Source organism: Eutrigla gurnardus (genome assembly GCF_963514095.1).
Source record: "Eutrigla gurnardus genome assembly, chromosome: 13".
Taxonomy (NCBI): domain Eukaryota; kingdom Metazoa; phylum Chordata; class Actinopteri; order Perciformes; family Triglidae; genus Eutrigla; species Eutrigla gurnardus.
In genome coordinates, this window is record NC_139936.1 from 8,533,990 (window position 1) to 8,557,550 (window position 23,561).

Here is a 23,561-nt window from a genome sequence, read left to right on the forward strand (position 1 = left end):
TTCACTCTCTAAATTCCATTTTCATCCAAAGAAAACCAACTATGCCATGCAGAACGTCGACATGGACAATGTAAACAAAACAAATAAAAAGCCATTACACTTGGCTCTTTGCATGTCTGGTCGTGTATATATGAGAATACAATCAAATCATCAAAAGGTGCCATGACTTCTTTACAATTTTCTCAAAACTGGCAGATGGCGTACTTTCTAAGCGCTGAAGACGACCTTTCTACCAACATCAAAGTACAACAGCTAGCAGGAAGTCATGCTGTGAGCAAACGTGAACACAACACACAGGAACAATATTGTGTGTCCTGTTAACAATGCCCAGAAGCTGGACATTAAAACTGTACAAAATTCAGATGATGAACACTGATGTCGAACAAAAACTGTGTTGTTGGCCAGGCTTTGGCAAAATTAAAACTGATACCAATAACTCATTCGGTTAGCGTTTATGTTATATCTTACATATGGTTGCATGAGATTATAGTCAAAAAACCTAAGCTGAGTGTAAAGATGTGTCCACAAACTGTCCAAAACAGCACAATATACATGTAAGGCCATTGAGCCTTGCCAAACTGACAAACCTGAAGTGGTTCCATGTCCGTTTTAGTCTTTTGTGCGACTACTTTTCAAGTCTCAAGTTTACTTTGGCGTGGCTTTTCAAGTCATCGAGCACTATTACATTTCCATGTCCTCCTCTCCAGAGCTGAGGGCCACAGGAAAGCTGTAAAGAGAAGAGTGTTTGTCTGCAGGTGGACTGGAGGGACTGTGAGGGGTGGGAGATGGACATGGAGTTGGGGGTTGCCGAGATACTGTCTGTTGTTTACGTTGTTTCTGTAATGAGCCCTTTCGCTTGCGACAGAAAGGATCATCTGGTGGCCGCCACAACACCAACTCCATGCAGGAATGGCTCCTAAAAAAAGGAGGAAGAAGCAGGTGAGATGAAAAATAAACACCACAGGAAAAAAATGTGTCAACTTCTTCAGGTTAAGTGTTCCTATGAGAATAATATGAAAGACATACACAGACTGGGCTACTGTGTGCGGTAGGATGTCACTGATGCCGCGCTGAAGACCCTCCTTCAAACTGTCGGAGATCACCAGCACAGGTCGTCTCGGGGCTGGCTCTACATCCAGATCGTCATCTTCATCGTCATCCTCCAGCGTTATTCTGTGAGACATAAATATTGCTGTGTTCACATAAAGAACCAGAGCCAACACCAAATGGCAAAACCAAACAAGTATGGCTGACTTAAATGGGAAAGGTGCAGGAAACCAATAAATATCTTGACCATGTGAAAGTAAATGTAACTGAAAATACCGGATAGTCTGTGGACTGTATTTTAAATGTGGCTGAAAGTTTACTGACATATACAGTATATGTTTACATGGGGGTGGGTGATATGATGAAATTACCAGATAATTATCACAGCAAGCAAGCATTAACTTAATACTAGTATGTGATGATATTGATATAACTAAGTATTTCAAACAAAATATTTTCCCAAATATTTAAGATCTGCTTGTAACACATTTTAAACCACCATTAGTCTAGACATTAGAGCCGTGTCCCACAATATCTCAATCTAAATCCCTTTGTAACAAAACAATAACACAAGAAAGAATTATGATTGAATAATCACACATTTATAGAGCTCCTCACCAGGAAAACTAACTAAACAGACCCTTAAAGCATACTAGTGCATATTTCCTGGTTCAATTTAAAGCAGGATCAGTCAGCCTAATCAAAGTCACTTCAGTGGAGTTTCTGATCTGTAACATCTGGTAACCTTTCCAGGCCAGGTTACACCACGCCTCTCTCCAAATGCATGCTGGAAAATTCCCTTTTGCATTCTAGATTTTGTGAAAACTTCAATTGAACAACAGCATTTACCATTTTACCATTTCGTTGTCATCAATAAAGAATGTCCAGGAAGTCTGGAATTGCTGGATCAAGTAATAATGTTCTTTTCACACTTGTTTAACCTGTAAACAACAGTTTCCAGGATGAATAATTGGAGGTATATTTTTTGGTCATAAGGTGTCAGTTTGAGGTCTTTCAAACAAGCAAAGATTCAACACACAGCAAATAAATAGATGCAGGTACAACACACAGCATATTGCATACCTGTCTTCGATCTCTTGAAGTCTCCTCTGAGCTGCCTCTATTTCCATGCAGGAGCTCTCCGTCTCAGGTCGGGGCGAAGCAGAGGAGGGCTGCGGCAAAGTCAGGTTCTGTGATGCTAAGCAGGGCTGTGGAAGTGCAGGGCTGGCTTGCTGTGCAGGTAGAGGAGGGCAGCTGCTTGCCGTTGGCCAGTCATGATGAGTGCTAGTGTTTGAGTTCCCCGAAACATCCACTTGTGTGTCGAACATTAACTTCCTCCTTTTAGCACTGCATCCCCTGAGAAAATATCACAACACTCATGTGGGACTATCCCAAGAATTGTGAAAAATTAAGTTGTTTTTTTTGTGTATGTATCTCTCACTTACTCATCAACAACTCTCCTCCTGTGCTTCCTGAGGGATCGTGTCTCCCAGCTGCTTTGGAACAGAGGGAAATATGTGTCAACATACAAAATGACAGTTAAAGACAGATGTATGAAGGCAAACACCAGCTACATACTTCGATAGAGTTGCTCTCTGTATGCGACCAGGCGTACTTGGAGATCCGAGGTCAAATTCAGGAAGGCTTGTGGGGCCTGAAAAGGAATACATGGCTGGCAGAAACCCCAGCTCACTGCTCGGGGGAGCATTGTGATGCATGGTGGTGCAGTCGGGGAAATGGTTTGAGGAGACACGCGGGTAGATAAACGGATCTGATCTGAAAGAGCAGTATTGACACCAATCATTTTAGTATTTTCATTAACCTAACGTTACATGACAAGTTATAGATCTGTTTACACAAAGACAGCTGGCTGACTAGCTAGATAGCTAACAACGCCACTGCTGAACACAACTTTAACCTTAGTATGACGTTACGGATAAAATGTGCTATTGTCAAAACATGACACGGAAATAACAGCTTCTTCCAGGAGCTGAATAACAAGTTTGAATAAGTAAACCAGCCATACAACAGTATAGCGTCCCAGACTGCCCTGTGCAGCAGCCCTGCCCCTTATTTTTGTTGTTGCTGTTTAGCGTAAGCTAGTCTCCGTCAGTTAACGCTGTTTTCCTTCGGAATAATCACATTAGCACACAGCAACAACCTCGACATGCTCAAACCTTACTAACTTAACACTGACATTAATATAAGTTCTCATATCACCTGCATTGAAAGTGGCTGCCGTGTGAACTGCTTGAATGGTAGGCTGGGATAAACGTACGTTAAGTAAGCTAGGTTAGCTATTCTGAAAAAGTGAGTCGCGCCAGAGGAGTCGTCAAGATTCGAGAAAGTGCGTACATAGGTGAATTGTGGGAATTGTAGTTAACGTTACCGAAGTAAACGTGCGTAACTACCACAAAGTGTGCGTCTCAACATTCCGTGAGATACAGAAGCGTTAACGAGATGACGTTTTTGTTGTGACATTAGCACCGAGTGTAGCTAGCAAGGCAGACGGTAGTTAAAAAGTTTGTCAGTGACCGGAAGACGACATGCCGGAAGACGATATGTGTAAAGAAAGATGGACACCTGTCGCTTGGTTTGCATTACCGAAGAGTAAATGCGACTGACAAGATAATTAACGGCCTCCTGTTTATGACCCTGACAGTACGGCACTGTCCTCAGCCAATAGCTCGCGGACCCTCTTGCTTTTTTCATCGCTTTGTCATCACAAATGACGAGTCATGTGACAGTGAAACACTAGAAGCTGTTGTCTCTGCTTCTGTTCTTACCTACTCGGCTCCGATTCTTCACACTGGTCACTCCCTGAGGAGGTAAGACACTTTGTTGTTTACTGTAAAATGTTAAAGGCTTGAACGATAATGACAAAGGTACGAACAATGATAGTTACGATCTTATAATGTTTACCTAACATCGTTTAATAGATTATGTAGAATCCAGGTATATTGCAATCATTTTTAAGATGTTGTTTTCTTGATCTCTCCATTTACCAGGTCTTTGTTGTAACTTTTATTTCCACAGTTTGTTATCAGAATGCTGTCATTGGTTGTAGTTACATGCCTGTTGGCTTTTGCCTCAGGTAAACCATGTGGTAAGTTTTTATTTTATTTTATTATTATGTTCTAATATAAATCCAGTTATCACCAAACATGAACACACAGACTATCCTAACCCGTTTGAACTCTGGAAATAACCCAGTTGACAAATACACTGGCTCACTGTTGTGGACATTCACTGATTTTGCAATAAAGTACTTCATGTATCTAAATGGCCTTCGTCTTGCTTGTTTATTGACAAAAGTTCTATTTGGTCTTTATTGATGAGGGAAACATGTAAATGAGATACATGAGCTATTTGGTATGTAATCACAGCAGTGAAATTCTTTGAATAATTACATTTTTGTTTTCTCTTGTTGCGAGTGCTGATGCTGCAAATCTGGTTTCGCAATGTTCGTAAAGTTAATGTCAGCAAGAGAGAGTCACTGAAATGGTTTTAATAACCTATGTTCAACATGTTTGATAAATATTTGTTTCTTTTTCATTTAATCCAGATGTGGAAGGATCCAACAGGGAGTTGCACCTGTCACTCAATAAGAATCTCCTTCGTTCCTTGGAGACGCAGGAAGGACTCCCTAATCCCAGTGTCCACTTAGCATTACGGCTTTCTAATACCCACAACCTTGCCAAGGAGAGCGAACACCTGAATAAACTGAAAAATAGTTTACACAATGACATTCAAAGGTATTACACTGTCCTGACAGAACAAATGTAATCGTATTTATGTGTATTTCCCACTGAACTGATATTTTTTGCCTTGTTGTTCTCACCGTGTCGCCCGGGTCTTTCTCAGCTCTCTCTCCAACAGCCAGCCTGTGGTCGGCACCTTGGCGCTCTACACTCTGGCTTTGAAGTCATCCTGTTACGACCTCAACACAATCACTTTCACAGTCAGTGAGAAGAGTGAGACGCTGCTGACACACCTGAAGAAGCAGATGGAACAAGAAAAAGAGAATATTGCCTGTAAGTTTTCCTTTAACGGTTGTCATAAATAAGCGTTCACCATCCTGTTTGACATTGTGCTACAAAAGGAGTTCAGAGTTTATTTAGTGCGGATATTTCTTCTGTTAGGAAATCCTGGAAAAATTATGTTAAAGTGTAAAAAGTCGAGAAGAAAAAAATCTGGTTTAGAATACCGTGGGCTGAATTGAGGAAATAAAAAGAATCTATTTGCCTTGTGTGTGTAAAATATATATATGGTAAGCATTTATGTTATTGGCAAACATTGTCATTACATTTTAATTCCATAGTAGCTCTAAATTCACCTTATAGATGTGATATCTGAGTATATCTTAATTAAATCGCTCTACTTTGTCTAAAGATTCTGCAGTGACCATTTCTATTTTAGTTTTGATGGAACTAGTCATTTGATCAACTATTGACTCATTTCATCCACCCCAAAATCAGCAGAAAATGGAGTACTTTTTATTTCTTACCAATAACTGTGAAGTCATGTTCTTATACAATTTGGTTTCTTTCCCTTTTTCCTGTCCTTTGCACAGTCAGCCGCCGCCCTTTGACCAACTATTACCAGTACTCTCTGGGTGTGCTCGCTCTTTGCGCTAGCGGCATCAGGGTCAACCCTCATGTCAGCAAGAAGCTCATCAAGGCGGTAGAACAGGAACAGTTCACACATGACTCTGAGAGTATAGGTGAGTGGGATCTGCCTAAATGTTCTCTTTTAAGCTACTAAAATAAATATCAAACACATGATGAACAGATCCGAATTCTCAGGATATAAATTGTCTCTGTTGTCCTACTTTCTCGCCATAGATACCTATGCCATGGCAGGAATGGCGCTCCAGTGTGTGAAGGATTTTGGTTCTCATGTGCAGAACGCCGGTGAGCTTGACACAGCCATCAGCAAGATCACACAGAAGCTCTTGGCCGCCCGTGGGACCGACGGTCATATAGGCAATGCGTTCAGCACGGGCCTCGCAGTTCAAGTAAGGATCGATTTCCTTTTTTTGTTCAGCTCCTTTTGTCTCTTTCTCTGCATTAAATGTTACAAAACAACACCTTTGCGGTTTTAATGCGCTTAATTGTTGTGTTCAAGGCCTTATTGGCAATGGGCAGCCATGTGGCAGAATGTGCTGCCTCAATGGAGGCCATGAGGACAGACGCCAGAAGCAACACGTACCACAACCCCATGGCCATATCTCAGATCCTACCAGCTCTCCAGCAGAAATCCTACCTGACAGTAAAAAGCCAGGATTGTCTTAATGAGGACGGTATGTGCTGCATTATTCCGACTCCCCGTGGTCACTGCGATTTCAGGCTGCCTCTGAATTGTCACTGTTTGTGTCATTGTGTGTGTATGTTTTCTTACAGACACTCTGGTGCTGGAGCCCCTAGATCCTGTGGTGGTTTTACCAAGCGAGACCAAAGTCAGCGTGATGGTGGAAGTGGTGAAGTCCAGCGGGGAAGCTGCTGTCTACTCTGTGGACGTCCCAAAGGGCAGCTCTCTGTTGGAGGCTCTTGAACTTCTCAAGGGGAAAAATGCTGGCTTCACGTGAGTTCATTAAATACATCATTGTCTGTTTTTTGTTTTTTTTACTTTGAAAAAAAAAAAAAAAGATTACATTGAGTAATATTTGATGCTGTTTGGCAGGTTTGAGAAGGAGTCCAGCCTGTGGGGGCCTTTCTTAAGTGTGGTGAACGGAGAGCAGGCCAGAAAGAGTGACCGCCGATACTGGCACCTCTCCTCTGATGGCACTGCACTCAGTCAGGGTGAGGACAGACACACACACACACACACACACACACACACACACACACACACACACACACACACACACACACACACACACACACACACATTTATAACCTTGTGACTCACTACCAGAGCATTCACTGTATTACTTTGATCTGCTGCTTTTCAACTTTAATAAAAACAACATTTCTCCCCCAGGTGTCAGTGACTTCAAAATTGAGGTGGCTCAAAAGATCACGGTCAAAAACACAAGCTACTGAGATTCAGTCATCGCTGATACAACAGTGATTGATCCAAAGTGGGTTGAATCAACATTGAATAAATTGTCTGAAGCCCTCATCTGTGAATAAATGGTGAAAGTTTCACAGAATTTGGGCATTTTAAGTAGGTTTAAAGCTTGAATTAAAGTGTAATTTAGAACTCATTGAACATCATTTACTGTGAATATTCGAACTGTAGTATGTAAATTGTACATCTTTTTTCATAATGGATTCCTAAAGGAGTGTGAAATGTCAAATGCCTGATTATGCTTTTTTTTAAAACAAGTTGTGATTTCTTTTTAACAGAAGAGTTTTTGAATGTTGATGTTTTTGTTCCAAACGAAATTTGAATTTGAAATTTGACAGTTGATTAACTTATTAGTTTACATTCAATTACTTTTTTTATTGAATTTGTGTTAAGCACCTTTATTATGAATTATGAATGTTAATTAACACTGTCACACTTGCAGTAATGGAAGACAAACTAGTACCAATATCTATTATCATTTGATTGGTATTGAAATGAATTGTTTTCTTAGAACTGATTTTTCTATACACAGTTGGCCAGTTTGAAAAGTAATTTCAGAGGCATAAGAGGAAGATCAAACCCTGATGTCTTAAACTCTAGTTGAGAGGGAAAAGTCAAGTTCCGAAAATTAAACATCTTCACATTTCTTAAATATACAGGTAAAAAAATAAACAGATATAACGGGCCTAATTCATTTGGGGGAAGTTCAGCAGCATTGCACAAGTACTTCCGGGTTACAATGAACATGTTGTATGACTGTATTTATAAACAATGCAGTATTTTTATCTGGACGCTAACGTATGAAATCCAATCACGTATTGAGTATATTCGCCATCATTTTTCCCTCGAATGGGCTGGATAGCGTTTGTCTAAATGCCTTTATTGTGAAAGTACAGAACAAGACACCGGAAGTGAATTATAATTCTGTTTTTAGCATTTGGGCATAATTTCTTCTAAACTAAACGCACGTATTTGACTTAACAGCATCTAATGTACTGAATTTTAGTGCGAGTGATACGGGGCCACGTTAAACAATATAGCGACGCTTATATGTGTGGAATTAGAGGCACATTTAACCGTAAATCGATTATTAATAACGAAAGGTCGTGTTAGCATACATCACGGGGAAGAGGAGCTAACGTCAGCTAGCATGTCATGAGCTTAACGTAAAGACTTGACTGCGACTCGCCGCATGCAGGTGAATGCGATACCTTCTTCGTAGTTGTACTCACACCTATCATAATGTCTATCCTCAATCGGTGCGTTCTGTTCAACCGTGTTTCCAAAATAAAAACAGGTTGGACGCAGGTCATGACATTTGGGTATAATTTGCCTCCGCAGCGGAAGAGACCGGAGACAGCCGTAACACCGGCAACAACGAACATAACTAGCGTTACTATGGCTGATAAGTCAAGGAAGCTCAGTGTTTCTGGTTCAAGGTGCTTGTCAACTTCATCTGAGAATGGAGCAACTCGAGTGAAGAGGGTTTCTATCGAGGGCAACATTGGTAACAACTAACACAATTTCAAAATAAGCTGTTATTTTGTCCCCATCTATGAGCGTGTGATCATATACATCATGTCCTCACATATATCAGCTGTCGGAAAGTCGACCTTTGCCAGACTCTTGCAGTCTGCTTGTCCAGACTGGGAGGTGGTGGCAGAACCTGTCAGCAAGTGGCAGAACGTTGAGAGTGGGACCATGAAGGTGTGTGCACACTTCCTGCCCTCAACATGTTTTCCCAGCAGAAAATCAAAGGAAGCCAAGCTGACCATTATCCGCTTTGACAGGGGAGGGAGGCATCCCCCAAGACGACAGTCAGCAACCTGCTGCAGATGATGTACCAGGACCCTCAGCGCTGGTCGTACACCTTTCAGACATATTCCTGTATGAGTCGACTGAGAACGCAGCTACAGCCTCCCCCGGCTCGCCTGCTGGGCTCAGAGGGAACACCTGTCCAGGTGTACGAGCGCTCTATCTACAGCGACAGGTAAGAGAGTCAGGAAATGAAATCACGTCAGGGGAACTAGACGTGATTTCTAGGAACTAGGGAACTAGGGTTATGGTCAGACCCATCATCTATATGAGCGAGAAGGTGTTGATGTCTTTTTTTAATATATATATATATATATATACCAAAGCTATTCCATCCAGAGTGAGCTGTACTCTTACTCCACACTTCAAAATCACACATTATCACTACATTACTATTGTTGTTAACAGTCATTATGATCAGGATAGGATTAGCATGAAATGGCCATATTGTATGTACTATTTACATTTTTGAGCATAATTCAAATTTAACCTGACTCTGTGTTCTGTCAGATACATCTTTGCCCTGAACATGTTTGAGCTGGGTTGCATCAACTCTACAGAGTGGGCAGTCTACCAGGACTGGCACTCCTTCCTGGTGGAGCAGTTTGGACACCAGGTGGAGCTGGAGGGCATTATCTACCTCAGAGCCCCACCAAAGGTACCAACACAAGAGATTTCATGTCACATTCAGGAGACACAATCAATATTTTTTATCTTGTTGTAGTTGTTGTTATTTGTATTATTGTTACTGCAACGTGATGTCGTTAAAAATGACATTCCAAACATTAATTGTAACTTTGTTGTTGCTAAGAAATGTATGGAGCGTCTGGAGCGCCGGGGAAGGGCCGAAGAGAAAGGAGTGAAACTGGAGTATCTGGATAAGCTGCACGTTCAACACGAGAGGTGGCTTGTTGAGAAGAGCACTGAGTGAGTGCTGATATGTCATACTCTCATGATCTTAGTGTAAAGTCACGCTTTTAGCAATAATCAGGTGGCGCAGCGTAAATAAAATATCAGGAAAGCACAGTTGATATTGGTATTTAACTACCGGTATTAAACCATTGCAATTAAATACATTTAAAATCCAATGTGACAATCACCAGTGGTGGTATCGCCCCTGTATCCCAGCATGCTCTACAGATTTCCGTTTGTTGTCCCCATTTGAAATGCCTTTCCTCACAGCTGTTTGTTGCTCGGCTGCGAACAGATGACGGACAGCAGTGTGTGGTCCGAGTGGGCAAAGTACTACAGCTGGACTCTCTCTTTTCAGAATACATTTTGACAAGTTGAAACGGATACCTGTGCTACAACTCGATGCCAGTGTGGAGTTTCAGAGCGACCCAGAGGTGCAGGAGGAGTTTATAGCAAAGGTATGTTTATCTATTGCGCTGATATAATCTATCGGGCTAAACGTCCTCATGTATGTATGTGATCATGTTTCATCCTCAGTCTTTGATCTGAGGAGAATAACTTCTGTTTTCTGATGTGTTTCATGTCTCTGATCCAACTTGATACTCAACTATCTTTTCGTACACAGATGAAGAACTTCTTCAGTGCGTTATGAGAAGACAGCTTCCAGTCATCCGACCAGTCAGACTGGCATAACTACACATGAACCTGCCAGAAAGTGAAGGAAATCTAAAGTAATATTTAAGGTTTTCTCTTTAGCTGCAGGACTATACATTGCTGTTTTTTATTTGTGTTTATTTGTTGTTCTGAGATTCACTTAAAGTTTGCTATTATACTGTACTGTTAATTCCACAAAGCTAAGTCTGTGCTATCTACTACTCTACTCTGAGCAAACCTGGTTTACTGAGCATCACACTTTTTGTGTTCCTTACTGTTACTGTTACTGTACTTTACACACAATTCCTGACCATCAAGGACCAAGCAAATAAGACATGTAGTGTATTTATTGAACAAATAAAAACCTATTCCTTTTTGTGGTGTATTGTCCATGTTATTATGTCCTTTTACTCTTTGTTTCTGTATGTGTGAAGTTTTACATCACTTCTGCCACTGTTACTTAACAGAAAGGTGCTAACGTCTGTACAGCATTTAAAGTGTTAATTGTTAATGGATTTTTACGTATCAAAGGGATTAGGCTCCTGGGTGAGTGTAAAAGGCAGATTGACAGGACAATGACCTTGGCTAAATGTTTTCTTTTTGTCTCCTCCTCCGGTGTGCTCTGATGATCAGAGGGGCTGTTCAGATGCCTGGAGTGGTCAGGGGTCATCAAAGGGCAGCTGTCCACTATAAAGGGGCCTGTCTGGAGCTCCGTCTGCACATAGCATCATTTCAGAGCGAGAGCAGCTGGAGGAAGGAAGGAGATCTTTGCCTCTCTCTTATTATTGTTGGAGTAGATTTTGTGGGTTTCAGTTTGAAATGGAAGCCAGAGTTCTGACGGTTTTCTACACATTCCTCCTCTGCTCTTTCGGAGTCGTTTTCTCCGCTCAGGGGCACAGATATCTCACAGGCCTCCAGACCAGTTTAGCATTCAGAAATCTCTCCATTAATCATCGCAGCAGATATCCTCTGTACATGATGCAGCTGTACCGCTCCTTCAGGAGTGCCGAGTCCTCATCGCCAGTAGCTGTCAACACCGCGACGACGCAAGGTGACGAGCCGTCGGCACGCAGCTCTGACTCTGTCCTAAGTCTGATGGCGAGAGGTGAGTAAGCAGCTTAAATATTGTGCTTTTATGCATCTCTGGGTATAGGGCATGTTCCGTGTTAGCTCTCTGTCCTCCAGCAGCTCTTTGGTTGGTGCATTATCTGTGTTATCAGACCCTCCCTTTTTACAACCCAGCAAGTGTCAAAATGCTTATTCGACTTTAAAGGCTTTCTGTGTTTTATGTGAGAGGGTGTGTATATTAGCCCTCAGACGTCCTTGCACAGGGGGGGTCAATACACATCCTGCCCTGTTCACCCTCCCACTCCAGTGTTTTGACATTTGTCCAGGGATCTGGTTTGCCCAGAAACCTCTAGACTGCCGTGGGCGGATTTGAGTTACACTCCTTTACATGTTTCGTCTCATTTTCAGGTTGCCATCAAGTGGGTGAAAGATGGACAGTCACGTTTGACATGTCATCCATATCCACTAGTGAGCTTGTCCAGCTGGCAGAACTTCGGATCAGACTGCCTGCTTTCTCAGGCTCTAAGCATGCCACCGTAGACCTCTATCACTCCAGGAAGCAGCGTTGTGGCGGCAGCACGACTTGCCAGGACGAGACCCTTTTCCTGGGGAGTTTTGGCTCATCGGCCAGCATCACTAAGTCTGCCTGGAAGGTGTTTAATGTGACCACTCTGTTAAAATACTGGCTGTATCAGGGAGATGTAGCACTGAGCCAGGAAGCCTCAGGAGATGCTGAGGCGGACCATGGGAGCGGCACTGGCGATGGACGTGAGCTCACCAACAAGTCCCTCTTCAGAAATTTGGGACAGAGGCAAAGAAAAATCCACCATCCGACCATGAACAGGGTCATGATGGTCATCTTCTCCCAACATAACCTGCCCCAGGAAGGCCAGGAGGCGTACAGTCTCATTCACACGGTGGAGAACTCCAAGTACGTGACGACGGACAGAGTCAGCAGTGACGGTCAGGGTCGACGCCACAAAAGGAACAGAATGGAGAGGATGAGGATGGCTGAAGGAGCTACGCCTACTCCTGCACCAGCAGCAGAGCCTGCCCAGAGGCCGCTGTGTCGGAAGGTGGACATGTGGGTGGACTTTGAGCACATCGGCTGGGACGAGTGGATTGTGCACCCGAAGCGCTACAATGCATTTCGCTGTGAGGGAGAGTGTCCTTCCCCACTGGACGAGTCCTTCAGCCCGACCAACCATGCATACATGCAGGTGAGATAACAACTGGATTTTTAAACTCATTCAGTCTGTGGGGGCTTGCAAACTGGAGGGTGGCCGGTTCAAATCCGCTACCACCTGTTCGGGGGCAGTGAAGGGAAAGTCACTGATTAACAGAGTCATTTATTGTTTTATTCATATCTTTTTCAGAGCCTCTTGCAACATCACCATCCAGAAAGAGTGTCTTGCCCATCCTGTGTGCCGACGCGCCTCAGCCCGCTCTCCATGCTGTACTACGAGAACGATGATTTGGCGCTGCGGCATCACGAGGACATGATTGTTGAAGAGTGTGGATGTCACTGAAGGCACAAGAGCAGCTACTGACGGAGTGTGATCTTGAACTTTTATTCAACTGCTTCTCTATTGTCTTCATGTAAACATTAATGTTCAAATATTGAATGTACATTTTCTAGTCATACATCAAACAGGATATGATGTTAAGTTTGAATGCAAATATATTTCATCCATACTGGGTGGTACGCAATAGTATATGTCTTTAGTGAGAATAATGTAATGTAAATGTTATAAGTTGTATGTATTTATGCATTATGATGTATATTTTGTAGATAAAATATGAAAACATATATTAAAACAATTTATTTTGACACGATTATTATGTTTTATGTTTTTTTTTTATGCTCACAATTGCATAAAAGTGCAATTTGAATACAGGTTTTGAATATTGGGTACATCACTTTTCTATATGAACTTATAAACTCAAAAAAATATAGAACTTTTTAAAATTGCACAACTTGAAAATGACCACAGAAATTGGGGAACTTAAATAAATTCACATGGTTTTCAAAATAAAATACCCAATAATGCTATAGATTTACAGTAAGATATTTGGTTGCTTTTTTAAGATTAAGATATTGTTTTAAAGATTTAAAACTTGATTGCCATTATTTTCTTCCATGCATAAATAATTTTTACCTGGATTTCATTTGTAGTGAACATTGAATCACTCAGCAGAAACAGCTATTAAGCAGAATGAAATACACTAACAAAAAGCACTTTTCAGAGGCTCAACCAGCTTGTAGATACTCAGCCACATCTTAACCCCAATTGTTCTCTCTGACTTGGGACCAGCTAACATTAGTGTATTTGCCTTCCTCACCTCCAATCCACATCGTTGGGCCTATTACAGCACATCATCAGAGATCATTAGTGTCCTTTCTGGCCAGGCTTCTTTTGTTGATTGTGATCAAACAAGTAGGCCGAGTGGAACCACACAAACCTATACTGATGGATGGGTCAATGAGGGAGGAAAGCAGTAGCACTTGTTTATTTGGGGGAGGGGGGCGGGGGTGCCAGGAAGCAGAGGTGATGAGGGGAGATTTAAACCCCAAACAAACAGAGAGCAATGAGGGAATAGCGAGTCAACGTCTGGATGCTGAAGCTACTGTGGAGGAAGGACAGGGTGGACTGGAACTGATCAGCTGAAACCGTTCAATCCACACTTCTAACCAGGACCAGACAAGACCAGGTCTCTCACAACTCTGTTTTATTCACCGGATGTTTCATCTCACATTGAGCTTGCCAGTGACGATGCCAGAGGTCTGCAAGCTTACACTAGAACAAATGGTATTAAGTATCCCCTCCACTATGTATGTGTATGAGTTATACAATAACCATATTCAGTGCGAGCCCTTCGGAAGTAGCTGATGTTGAACCTCGACACCTTGACAAGTGTCCAGAAAACACATCATAGTCACAGCAGCTTGATATCTTCACCTCCAAATCACGTGTGAGTTCTCACACATCTACTCCATCCTGGACAAACCTTTCTGTCTGGAACACCCTGGTGGTCAGCCTGTAGCACCCTTACTTTACTAGGGATGGTTAAAACCACTACTGATGTAATGAGTCCTGCCAAACAGTTTTGTCAATAGTTGCGTTGTGGATCTACAGGATGCCTCCCTTTCTGCTACAGAAGGTCATGTTTATCATTTAATGAACACACCAATGACCGAGCACTTCTGACATTTAATTGTGTAATTCCACCCGCCATGCTATCTATTGCCAAACATTTGAGATCAAACTGGGACAACACACACCCACTCTGCAGCCCAGCAATACCTCATGGTGCAATAAAGCCTAAACACATCTATTATTAAGAATCATTTACATAACACACCCATCAAAGTGAGAGCCTGCCGAGCCACTTCAGACTGAACCCAACTTGACATGAAAGTTAAGTAACAAGACGCCAGAACCAGAGGTGCAACAGAAATGATGACATGATCCCATCTAGCTCGTAGGAAGGAGGGAGTTTCTCCCAGCTATGTACAGTTGTATATTGACCTCTCTTTATTCAGTCCACTGAAGGAGGTTATCAGCTGCCAGTGAGCTGCTTCAGGAATTCCTCTGATATGACTTGTGCTGAATCAGGGCAGCACAGGAAGTGCCGAAGGCTGTTAAGCAACATGATTAAGATGTATCATTTCAAAATGTATATTAGCTTTACCACTTTAAATAAGAGGATAAGAAAACTTTTATGGCTTTTTGCTCTTTCAGATGGAATTGTCCAAGAGAAATGTGTATTCAGACCAGTGAAGTGATATATTATAGTGAAAACACATTTAACTGACATGACAGAACTCAATAAGAGGACACAACCAATACACACGGCATCGAATACATGACAAAAACAGTGTTTGCTTGAATGGTGTTTGCTTTAATGCTTTGTCACCCTACAAACCGTGTGAAAATCTGTTTCAAAAATTTCATCAACAAAATTATGTTTTACATTCTCCGTATGACACTTGGTGAAGAACTTATTTTTAAGAGCACAGTCAACAAATTATACAGTAACATGAGAACTTCAAGGCAAAATCTGCAGAGGTTTCAGGAAACTTGTTGAAATAAAAGCACCTCAAGTGAAAAAAAACCCTTTTGGAATGGTTAGAAATTCAGCTAATTTGAACTATTCTCTCTCAACATTGTCATTAACTTATCCCAGTTCTTAGGGATGAGTCTTTGTTGGTGTTAACTTGTTGATTTTAAACTTACAGCCACTACAGGAAGGCACACGTTGTCACAAAAAATCAGCTTAAATCAGCTTTAAGCCTCGAGGCAGACAGAAAATATTTCATAACAGATTTGTTCTGGGCACAACAAGCAAATGAGATTGATTAAGACAGACTTTAAAACACTAAGACACTGGATCTACTCAAGCAGACTTCCGTCTGCGTGGAATGGATGATGGGAAATAAGAAGGTGTTCCTGAGCCTCTCTTCACAGCATCGTGTTGGTAAGTCTGACATCTTAATACTCGCTCCAGGACCTAGATGTCCATTTCAAACTGTGAGTCATCACCTTGACAAAAAAAGGAACATATTTCATAAACAATTGTTTTTTCTACATATTACATTGTTAACAGTTTCCCCATCATATTTAACTCAAGTCATATTTCATATATCAAGACTGGAGGACGGAAGTATTGGTAAATACATCTGACGGTAAACTAGAGTTCACCACAGGGTGACTGACACCCAAAGAAGCACTGACGCATGTTTAATTTGACAAGTTACTCAAAGAATAAAAAAATCAATATGTTTTTAACTCTAATGCCTTAAAATATGTTTCAGTCTTTAATAAACAACTCAAATGCATATGAATACATTGAAAGTGAATGTTTAATTCGGACCCGACTACTACTTTTTGTTTAAGTAGTCAGTAAATAAGAATAAAACAAATCATATCAGGAACATATCAGGCCTTAACTGGAATCCAGACCTCTGAAATGCTGCACATGTCTGATATTATTTTCAGTGATTAAATGAGGTCTGGTTGTGTGCTCAAAGATGTCCATTTCCCCATTTGGAGAAAATCCAAAGAGAGCTTTGGGGGGCGGAGTAATAATAGAGAAGTCATCTTCTTGTGTCAACAGCAGGAAAATGATGACAGAAAAATTGCCAAGTGAAGATAAGATTGATGCAGCTGTTCAGGTTACTGCAAGAAATAACGACTAAAATCGACATATTTAAAATGTTAACTGCTCCTTGCAACCACGACCTGGGCTTCTGTGTCAAATGATGATGAATTGATTGATTGATTGATGACTGATAGTTCCGATACATCACTAGCTACTGAGTGGTTGATGCAGACTTATGCAGGCTTCTATCCATGACAGACAGATAACGGCAACTATCATCTGATGGCTGATACATGTGACATAACCTAGGTGAAGGATCCCTCAGTGCTGTAGTTTTCAATGGCAACATGAATTTACATTTGAATCTAGTTCTGAATGGTGTGAACATACCAGTATTGCTGCTATCAGGTGAAGTGACGTTGTTGTTCAGTAGTTCTCCATCATGGGCCTTCTCGTCGGTGTCTTTGGAGGCAGGACTGGTCACCCCTCGAATGTTTGGCAGGCCTTTCGGGGGAGTGTTGGCCACCGGAGAGCTGCGGCACCCCAGCAGGAACTTTCGGTCGTAGATGATCCTGGTACCTTTTGTTTGAAGAAGCAGGAAATAGATGAGCTGTGTCAGCTCAGACAGACCACTGAGGTTGCACATGCATTAGTGACTTAAGCATCCATCTGCCATATCCATGCATGTAACATTATATCTATTTTAACTTCAAATCTAACCATAAACTACATAGAAATGGTGAATTCCTTGATGTAAGGGTCTTCCACAAGAGTGTTTGCACAAAAGAGACATGCATCTAACCTTATATTATGCCAAGTGTATCAACAAACCAAACATATTAAAGATGTAATGTATGACTGGTACTAGCATGGGTAAAAGTTTAACTGAATAAAACTTTCACTGGATCATTTGCTGGTTCTTATTGTGTTTGTACATCAGCTGTGAATACAGGGAGGTGGAAAAGACGTCACATGACCAAATGAGCACCAATCCCAAGATGGCAAAGTATAACGTTGATCCAGATGTGATGATATTTAAAAAAACAACTGAAACGTAACCTTAAACCCACTGCACCCGAACCAGGATCGTTTCTGTCCTAAACCAAACAAAGTAGCTTCGCTTCATAAACCTAAATTGTTTCCGTCACCGCGTAATGCGACGTTAAGGAGGCCGTGGCCACATAAGCCATTTCCGTGAGATCATGTTGCAGCGGACAGAAAGCAGTGCTTGAGCGGAATAAAAACCTAGGGATCCTAGCAATGCGGTCCTGAAACCGCAGCCTCCTCTATCACAGGAACGTTTACACTGGAAACCACCAATCACAGCGTTAGCTGTCGGTGACGTATGACCACCACGAGCGTCATTAGCAGCAGAGGCCCGTTAGGTGTCGCTAACGTTCAAAGACGAGCTGATAAAACCCCACAAACACAGTAAACACGTCTAATTGAACGACAAAAGGAGCGACATTTGAGTTTATAGCTGGATATGACGACAGTTTCATTATTACTTCAGTCTTCTTTTATCTCCTCGTGTTTTTCGACCATACTTGCTAGCTTGCGTTAGCAGCTAGCTTAGGCAGAGCTAGCAGCTGATCCCCCGTACAGTGGCGTTTGACAGCGACCGACCTCATGGAGTTAGCCTGCGCCTTTCATGCGCCCGCTGACAAAGCAGCGGTTAAAACCATCCATGAGGGGTAACCGCGTGTCTCTCCGGCACACAAGAGGTCTACACAACGTATAGCAACAGTACGCACCACCCGGGGTTGTGCTGAACAGGGTCCCTCCCGGAGTAGTGGAGTAGTCATGGGGCATGTGAGCCGCGTCGCTGATGGTCACCTTCCTGGTCGACGGGATGGCCTTGGCAGTGGTCTTCTGGCAGTCAGTGGACATCGTGCCTCAACTTTAATAAACTAACACTAGCTAATCAAATAGCATGAAACGGGCAGGAGAGTCTTGGCTTTGCAATACAACAAAGCCACGCCGTGGCAGCTTGGCTTACCAGAATGGCTACTTTCGGATAAATCAAAACAAATACCTTTTTTTCATAAGTGCAAATGATGATATATAGGTAGCAAAAAATCGTCACATTACAATATGCAGTCTCACACACGCACACAAAGTGTTCTTTCTTTGCAACAAAAAAAAAGGACCTGAGCACACGGTCCTCTGCTTTCACTCACCCTCTACATGCACACAAAACAACATGCAGACAGACAGGCTGCAGGGGGAAAGACTCCCACACTCACCCGAGGTGGACAAAAATGAAATTATCGCGCCCCCTTGTGGTACATAACGCCTGTGCAAGGGCTGTGCAAATTTCAACTCTTATTCTTACCTTGATAGATCCATGTCATCTTATAAACTGTAACCTGAGAAGACAAATAAGGCAATAAGATCAATTTAACTTCTTATGACCTTGCTAGAGTAACTAGCACTGTTTAAAATATAGCTGTTAGCTATGACAGGTGAGGCTGCTGGTTTTGCAGGACAGCATTTCTTCAGTGGACATTGAAAATAGAGCAGGATCTAGCCACTGTTGCACTCATTTGCCTATTTATATATATTATTTAGCTGAGACATAAAGAGACCATTATATAAAACATTCAGAATGTTGGTGAAAGTCTACTTGGTTTGTTCGAACCTGCAGAATGATCATCAGCGGTTGGGTGCACGTCCATCAAGTGTCTCACACAAAAGTATCAACACTATACACAAAGACATTTCATTTCTTTATTAATTTTGTAAATGTTGAGCTGGTGTACAGAGTAAATTGTCAATAGATGTCCTCGGATTTGATTGGATTAAAAGGCTTTTACATGTATATTTTAAATTCATGTTTTACCCTCAATAACAATAAAAAAAAGCAAACAAAACAGGTTAAAATACCCACAAGAACCCTATTTTACCCCCAGGTTGCAGGCATTACCCAGAACTCAACAGTCTCTTGGTAGCTACAGCTGTATGATGCTAAAAGGACATCCATAACATAACTAGAATCCCATTTGACAAGTAAGGGTGCATAGCATTCTAAGTAAATATATATATATATATATTCATATATCTCATATATATATATAGCCTTTTATGTTAAAAACATTTTCTGTGCATGTGCGCAGTTGCATTCCTTAGTATTGAGTAATATGCTATTGCGTTAATAATGTCTTCAATCCATTCTAAAGGAATATACATGTGTTCTCTAGTTTTTGCAACAGTTAATATTTTTGCATGAACTCGGTGCATGGCATCATCTCAGTGGCCCCTCGGTGCAGGGCTTTCCATTGTTCGTATTTGTGATACAACCACTCCTCCCTCTGCTTGCACTTAGTTGGACTCCTCCTTTCAAACAGCGTTCAAACTGTCACCGTGTGAAAGCCTTAGAATGGGCTTACATCTGATAAAGGGGGCGGAAATAGATAAGGGGTGGGTTGTGTTGAGGAAAAATGCTTGTCATCTTGAAAGACACGCCGTCGGAGCCACGAAGCCTCCCCACAATAATTCCGTCTAAAAAGTGCTCCGTTATATTGTGTTGTCATCAGACCCCTCCTCCCCTCGCTCCAGCCCTGACATCAGCAGTGGGTTTATAAATGCCCCCTGCTTCAGAAACCAACCCAAGCATACCATAATTATGAGCCCTTAGAGAGCAAACTGTATGCTGTGACATAAGGGGTAGTACACAATTACACTGCAGTGTAATCTTTATTGACATCTAACTCTTTTTTTTTGATTACTTAAAAAAATAGAATAAAATAGAAATAATATCTGATGAAGGTGAATTTGTTAAAATGTCCAAAAGCAATTTGAGGCTTCTCTCTTTAAATCTCCTCCTCTTCTATAATTTCTATGCATGTAGGCTATATGTGTTGATGATCAACAGCAGATACAACAGAGTGAACACCCTATCATCTACTAAAGTACAGAGCCAACACGGATGGCTACTTCATAACAAGAGTTACAGTATACCAAGACTTTTACATTCATCATCTCTGGCCGTGAAGCCGTACTAAAACAAACACTTATTGATGGGTGATTATTGCAACGTTTTTTTTGTGACCGACATATTTTCCCCATAATAAAGCATTCGATGTGTAACATAATGTTTGAAATAAATGCATGTAATTGATATGTGAGATGGCACACTTATTGAGGTAAATCAAATTTTAAAAAAAGGTGTGGTTATAGTCTGAGAGCCTCTGCTCTTTGTCTATTTGCAATATTACTTTCCGTGATATTAGCACAACACTGACATGTCCCAATACCCAAGATCACAAACACACATTCAATAGGATTTCTGTCAAGGTGCATACGGATGTTAATACGGTTTAAAATCTATGACTAAACATTCCCTGATGAGTAATAAAAACAGACAATGGGCATTTTGCAGATGGGTGGCTTGGCATGCGGTCATACCAATATTTTCATGTCTTAAACTAAATAGTTTTTCCCCCCACAGAGGCAAAGTGATGAGATGTGGGATTCTAATGTACTGACATCATTTCTGAGTGGAGTGTGGAGAAGCCTAAAGCTGTGATTGACGGACTGAAAGCCAGAGTTTAGGAAGAATACGAACCACGATCCTAAAATCCTCTCTCATTCACAAACACACACTCAAACACACTCACACGAACAATCCTCTCCTTTTGTAAGCAGTTATTGCTTCTTCTGAAGTGCAGTTAAGATAGTAAATCATGTCAAAAAAAATAAAATAAAAAAAAAAGACGTGACTAAAGGAGTGAAACGGGAGACCCGCTTCGGGAAGGGTCGGGCTCACAGTTGCGGGTCAGTATTACAGTTTCTCATCACAGTGATTGGTGACTGACTGTCTTTGCTACAAACAATTGCCAAGGAGACAAACATCAAAGCTCAACACGCCCTCGACCCTCGGCGCGACACCTTCCTTCCTCCAGCTCAATCTTCGTCTTTTACCCCGTCAAACCAGTGCTACATTATTACCAGTATTTCAGCTACTACGCTCTCATCAAGTGACATCTTGTGGCGGTGGTGAGATGGTCTATAACTGCACCTTATTTGTGGTGGTGTCATATACTGCAGGATGACGTCAAACAGACACTGCTACGAACTGAAGGTGGGATCCTGCCCCCTGCTAGAGACGGACAGGACTGCTACATCTACTCTGAGAGGCTGACTGGAGGGGTGTAAAGGGGGAGAGGTAGGAGGTCGGGCGATAAGGGCAAGATTGAGGGTGATGGTATTGGGGTTTTGGCTCAGGCAGACATCTGATTAACAGAAACCTCACAAGCATATACAGCACACTTGGGACGAGAAAAGGAGGAGTGGATGGAAGAGTAGGTTCATCTCTCATGATAATCTGTCATTTATCTCTGTCAGCCTCTCTGCAAGGCGAACCACTCTGAGGGAAAGTCAGGGAGGCAGGTTCACTGCAGAAACCTGCCCCCCCGAAGCCAAAAAACCCACATTACAATAAACTTACAGTATGTCTTCACTATACAGTTTGACATGTCAAAAAGCAAAGGCTAAAAGCACATGAAGAGCACAAAAAAAAAACAGAAATCCGACGTTCCAAAATAGGCAGAGCGACACAAACATTTGCATTGTTCTTGAACCCCACAAAGATCTCGAGATATATAGAATAATATAGGTTCAGGACCGAAAGAACCAACCGAGAAAAACAGGGAGGGGTTTCTTATGAACCTGAAACAGCAGCATCAGTGGCATCGCATAGGGATCTTATAACATGAACAACACGCAACACACAGTCACGTAGAGCATTTTTGTGCATACGATATTATGTACAACACTGATATCCTTGGGTGACAATTGTAGCTTCACTGGACTTTGAGAGCACTGGGACAGGTTTGGAACGAATGTGTGATGCTCTTAGCTGGAAGAGTGTGACAGGGAGGAGGGGGAGTAACCTGTTGCCTAGAGATTATGTCATTCTCAGTATTTTAGTCTGACTGAAACTTTTCCCCCACGGGTTTAGAAAACGGGCCAGTACCTTACATAGCATGCCTGTCCCATACAGCAGTGTGTCCTCCCCATCCCTCCCCACCCTTTGACCCACTCTTATATTCCCTCAGTTTTTTTTTTGTAGTTAAAGACAGGCCATGCGGCAGCAGTCACTCATGCTGATACAGATAACAGGAAGCACGTTTTGGTTGCTAGTTTTTTTTTTTTTGTGTGTGTTTGGTTTGTTTTATAAGAAATCATGCTTCTAGCTTAGTAGTAGATGTTTTTTTTTCTCCACGGTTTCTTTAAAAAAAGAAGAAGAAAAAAAAAAGGTAATAAAAACTACAAGTAAATCCGTATCCTTCTCTCCTGGTGCGTGCTGAAAGTCGGCAAAGCCATTATGGTTGTCATGGCATTGCCGTTCATTTCTGTCTGTCGGCCTTTTTGTGTGTGTTCTTCTTCCTGCCAGCTGCTGCTGGTCATGTGTCCATGTAGGATGGTTTTGGTGAAGGGGTTGAATCCTGTGGAGAACTCTGTGGAGAGACGGAAACACGGCGATTTAGCCACAACTCGTAAGCAATCTACAGAGCAGGTGGAGGTGGCATGCAAGCTGCAGTAAGGCGATGCAAATCTGAGTGTTTAGCCTTTAAAATGCTCTGGGCTTAACTGTCCACCATGGAATTTAAATAATCACTTATATTCCTCTCTTATTCTTATCAGTCATTGCAACACTCAAAATGTTAAAACGGCACTTTAGTTCTGCTGAAGCATTCAAGCAAAAATGGTTGGCAGAAGTGGTTTAACAGTCAGTAGTGAGTCGCTTGAAATATCAGTAATCTCAGGAATGTCATGGCCTTTGCGTTAGAAAGGGCAAGTCACACACACACACGCGCACACACACACACACACACACACACACACACGCACACACACACACACTCTGCAGTGGCTCCAGATAGCTA

The 23,561-nt window shown here is 41.9% G+C and overlaps 6 protein-coding genes across 16 annotated transcripts in view; 3 read left to right on the forward strand and 3 right to left on the reverse strand.

The window, feature by feature from the left end:
• Positions 1 to 41: 41 nt before the first annotated feature.
• Positions 42 to 4,987, reverse strand: ccdc117 (coiled-coil domain containing 117). Of its 3 annotated transcripts, none has more exons than XM_084025796.1 (6): positions 4,889 to 4,987; positions 2,626 to 2,823; positions 2,493 to 2,543; positions 2,131 to 2,403; positions 1,027 to 1,173; positions 42 to 916 (listed from the first exon to the last, which is right to left on the reverse strand). In XM_084025796.1, the coding sequence occupies exons 2-6, from the start codon at positions 2,763 to 2,765 to the stop codon at positions 682 to 684; spliced, it is 846 nt and encodes a 281-aa protein (XP_083881922.1). In that variant the 5' UTR covers positions 2,766 to 2,823; positions 4,889 to 4,987; the 3' UTR covers positions 42 to 681. The 3 variants fall into 3 exon arrangements, with proteins under 3 accessions (XP_083881922.1, XP_083881923.1, XP_083881921.1); XM_084025797.1 differs by lacking the exon at positions 4,889 to 4,987 and adding an exon at positions 3,268 to 3,612 and having other exon boundaries at positions 2,493 to 2,540; XM_084025795.1 differs by lacking the exon at positions 4,889 to 4,987 and adding an exon at positions 3,268 to 3,612.
• Positions 3,745 to 7,388, forward strand: tcn2 (transcobalamin II). The gene is made up of 10 exons (XM_084025788.1): positions 3,745 to 3,875; positions 4,084 to 4,153; positions 4,613 to 4,802; positions 4,912 to 5,081; positions 5,621 to 5,770; positions 5,892 to 6,064; positions 6,175 to 6,349; positions 6,450 to 6,630; positions 6,730 to 6,848; positions 7,030 to 7,388. The coding sequence occupies exons 2-10, from the start codon at positions 4,096 to 4,098 to the stop codon at positions 7,089 to 7,091; spliced, it is 1,278 nt and encodes a 425-aa protein (XP_083881914.1). The 5' UTR covers positions 3,745 to 3,875; positions 4,084 to 4,095; the 3' UTR covers positions 7,092 to 7,388.
• Positions 7,389 to 7,999: 611 nt separating this feature from the next.
• Positions 8,000 to 10,859, forward strand: dguok (deoxyguanosine kinase). 3 transcript variants are annotated; one of them, XM_084025793.1, is made up of 8 exons: positions 8,000 to 8,317; positions 8,461 to 8,626; positions 8,717 to 8,826; positions 8,910 to 9,109; positions 9,445 to 9,592; positions 9,746 to 9,861; positions 10,205 to 10,304; positions 10,472 to 10,859. In XM_084025793.1, the coding sequence occupies exons 1-8, from the start codon at positions 8,312 to 8,314 to the stop codon at positions 10,496 to 10,498; spliced, it is 873 nt and encodes a 290-aa protein (XP_083881919.1). In that variant the 5' UTR covers positions 8,000 to 8,311; the 3' UTR covers positions 10,499 to 10,859. The 3 variants fall into 3 exon arrangements, with proteins under 3 accessions (XP_083881919.1, XP_083881918.1, XP_083881917.1); XM_084025792.1 differs by having other exon boundaries at positions 8,005 to 8,317; positions 8,417 to 8,626; XM_084025791.1 differs by having other exon boundaries at positions 8,005 to 8,626.
• Positions 10,860 to 10,962: 103 nt separating this feature from the next.
• Positions 10,963 to 13,266, forward strand: spaw (southpaw). Its single transcript, XM_084025789.1, has 3 exons — positions 10,963 to 11,605; positions 11,977 to 12,788; positions 12,945 to 13,266. The coding sequence occupies exons 1-3, from the start codon at positions 11,320 to 11,322 to the stop codon at positions 13,095 to 13,097; spliced, it is 1,251 nt and encodes a 416-aa protein (XP_083881915.1). The 5' UTR covers positions 10,963 to 11,319; the 3' UTR covers positions 13,098 to 13,266.
• A 2,201-nt stretch (positions 13,267 to 15,467) lies between these two features.
• Positions 15,468 to 18,859, reverse strand: eif4ebp1 (eukaryotic translation initiation factor 4E binding protein 1). The gene is made up of 3 exons (XM_084025798.1): positions 18,426 to 18,859; positions 17,062 to 17,250; positions 15,468 to 16,112 (listed from the first exon to the last, which is right to left on the reverse strand). The coding sequence occupies exons 1-3, from the start codon at positions 18,559 to 18,561 to the stop codon at positions 16,081 to 16,083; spliced, it is 357 nt and encodes a 118-aa protein (XP_083881924.1). The 5' UTR covers positions 18,562 to 18,859; the 3' UTR covers positions 15,468 to 16,080.
• A 528-nt stretch (positions 18,860 to 19,387) lies between these two features.
• ank1a (ankyrin 1, erythrocytic a) overlaps positions 19,388 to 23,561 on the reverse strand; it is a 73,848-nt gene continuing 69,674 nt past the window's right edge. For all 7 annotated transcript variants that reach the window (XM_084025773.1, XM_084025774.1, XM_084025777.1 and 4 more), the window contains one exon: positions 19,388 to 23,132. The gene's annotated coding sequence lies outside the window, so the exon portion shown is untranslated. The remainder of the gene's footprint in view (positions 23,133 to 23,561) is intronic.